The sequence below is a fragment of the Metopolophium dirhodum genome, chromosome 2 (genome assembly GCF_019925205.1).
Source record: "Metopolophium dirhodum isolate CAU chromosome 2, ASM1992520v1, whole genome shotgun sequence".
NCBI classification, from domain to species: Eukaryota; Metazoa; Arthropoda; class Insecta; order Hemiptera; family Aphididae; genus Metopolophium; species Metopolophium dirhodum.
In genome coordinates, this window is record NC_083561.1 from 20142100 (window position 1) to 20144917 (window position 2818).

At 25.8% G+C, this 2818-nt stretch overlaps 1 protein-coding gene across 1 annotated transcript; it reads left to right on the forward strand.

Annotated features, from left to right (window-relative positions):
* Positions 1–301: 301 nt before the first annotated feature.
* LOC132938798 (P2X purinoceptor 7-like) lies at positions 302–919 on the forward strand. The gene is made up of 2 exons (XM_061005808.1): positions 302–725; positions 825–919. Exons 1-2 carry the CDS (start codon positions 302–304, stop codon positions 917–919), a joined length of 519 nt encoding a protein of 172 aa, XP_060861791.1.
* Positions 920–2818: the final 1899 nt, after the last annotated feature.

Consider the following 2818-nt stretch of genomic DNA (forward strand, 5'->3'; position numbering starts at 1 on the left):
TCACGGTACACACTGTCGACTATCGACTGAGGTCTGACTGTCTGAGGTATAATTTGTATTTGTGCGTAATGTGAATAGCCCGTTTATATTTATTAATTAATTTATATTACACAAAATATAAGCTATTTATAAAAGCTATAAATTATATACTTCATTGGTGATTACTGATTACGTATACAAATTCATAAAGTCGACTATTACAGTACCTAATGCAGTGTGCGCTGACTGATTCAACTGCAGTACTAGAGTCTAAAACAGTAAACGATTTTTGTTCTATTTTGAATTTTATAATACAATTATTATGTCTATAATTCCGTACTATTTTGAGCCTTTGGTTACCGATGTTGATAACTATGATTATTTGGAAAACGAAGAATCAGTAGTTAGTTACAACGATAGAGCTAAATTAGCTGTAACAGATTGGTGCTCGTGTGGAAAATGTGAAAAACAAATAAATGATCGTGAATGTGTTTGTTCTTTTGAACTTGCGAATATTTTTAAAATGTGTACACACAATGAGTGTATAACAAAAAATGCCTCATTTTCAAAAATTATATTAGATGAAGACGTTTTGAAAATTACCAGACAATACAAGATTTCAAAAACAAAGAATAAAACAAAAAAAAGAAGTTTACAATCAGCTACTATGGAAAATAAAGCATGGCGATATATTTGCTACAAACAGTTTACACTTTGGGTTAATTCATGGATGACAATTGGAAGAGGTAAGTAAATTTATTTCCAATAGTGTTACAGTAATAAAGTCATAGGTAGGTAAAAAAATATAATAATTTATTCTTTATTGTGTTTGTTTTATATTATAGGGAATAGAGTTGTTATTCCATCATGTGTGGTCACAAAAATTCGTGAACGTTGTCCTGAAGAAAACGGATTATATATTGGTTTTCAAAACCCGTAATTTATGTAATCTATTTCATATAATAATAAGTTAAACATTATAGTTTATAATATAGTACATAAAATAATAATAATATGTAAGTTGTTAGTTTTATAGTTGTTTAAAACCTACTATTACACTTCTATTCAATTTTGTGTAGGTACTCACCTTTATTGAATGGTAATATTTTATTTTGAGGTTTTTTTTACACATTTATTTTAGTTTTTTTATTCTTAATTATAAAAACACATTTGTTAATACTTTAAATACCGGATAATAATATTATTAAATATACCTAACCTATGTATAAATAACCTAATTATGTTTGATATTTTATATATTTTTATTTTTTGTCTTTCCTATAAACTACCTTGAAACAAATTTTAACACAATAAAAATAATATAACCATCTAAAGAAGTGTATAACCTTTTTATAAATGTACTTTAATAACTTGTACCTTTAATCAATTTTTATCTATAATTACTTTAATCGCGCGAAATAAATTCCGACCGTGTATATTAGATACGACCCGTCAGACTGTGTGATTTTATGACGTCACGCGTAAAACGCGACTTATATTTAAACACGGAACCAATTGTCCGACAACAATTTTAAGACCACCAAAATTATTCTTTTTCAAAGCCCTATACATTAAAACAATAAAAAAAAATAGGTTTTTTAAAACGTTGTACAAGTTTTGCGTTTATCGTTATTTAGAATAGTGTCAATACCTATCGATTTATTAATATTAACTAATGCGGGTATGAAATGTCCCGGATATGGAATAAAATATAATTAATTCTAATGTCTGTTAAACAAAATTTGTTACTTAAGGATATTTAATTTTTTTTTGTTATTGTTTAGGGTAAAAACCCGTTTTTTAAATAAGAATATAAATAAAAAAATCAATTACTATGGTTAAGGTATTATACCTAGTTATTAAGGGGGAATATCCCATAATTTTTTTTTGATTGAATCATTTAATTGAGAAGTTTTAAGATAAAACTAAAAAATATTTAAAAAAAATTTGGTGAATTTTAAAAACTAGATACAACATAATCTATACTAATATTATAAAGAGGAAAGATTTGATTGTTTGTGTGAATAGGCTCCGAAACTACTGGACATATTTAAAAAATTTTTTTACCATTAGAAGCCGACATTATCATTGATGAATATAGGCTAATTTAATAAAAAAAAAAATTTTAAAAACACACTTTTCCATAAAAACATTTAAAAAAAAATTTTAAAAATTGCACTAAAAAGACAAAAATAATTCTCTGTACTTAAAAATAATGAAAAATTTATTGATGAAAAATTTAAAAGTGTGTGGTGCTCATACACTTGACATATATTCCCAGTCACTATCTTATAAACATGATTGAACAAAGAAGTGTATGTGAGACTTTCCTTGGCTTTTAAATTTTTCATCAGTAAATTTTTCATTATTTTGCTCTTATACTTGACATATACTGCCAGTCACTATCTTATAAACAGGATTGAACAAAGAAGTGTATGTGAGACTTAGCTCGGCTTTTAATGTTTTGTATGATGCACCACACACTTTTAAATTTTTCATCAATAAATTTTTCATTATTTTTAAGTACAGAGAATTATTTTTGTCTTTTTAGTGCAATTTTTAAAATTTTTTTTTAAATGTTTTTATGGAAAAGTGTGTTTTTAAAATTTTTTTTTTTATTTTTTATTTTCTACTTTTTAGTTGAAAGTAAATAATTAAGAACATGAAGTTACGAACAGTCTGTTGCTCTTATTTTCACTGCTGACTGTAGTGTTTAAAGAATATCGGTATCCGGTGTTTTCGGTACCTATATCAGAATACCGGTATAATGTTATTTGGTAATAATTACCGTTGTTACCATAGATATTATAATAATGGATAGGACACGCTTATACTTGCT

Excerpts from the sequence above, each read along its gene's own strand:
- LOC132938798 (XM_061005808.1), top strand. The coding sequence starts at position 302 with ATGTCTATAATTCCGTACTATTTTGAGCCTTTGGTTACCGATGTTGAT. Across the intron at positions 726-824 it reads ATGGATGACAATTGGAAGAG|GGAATAGAGTTGTTATTCCA; the intron begins GTAAGTAAATTT and ends TTTATATTATAG.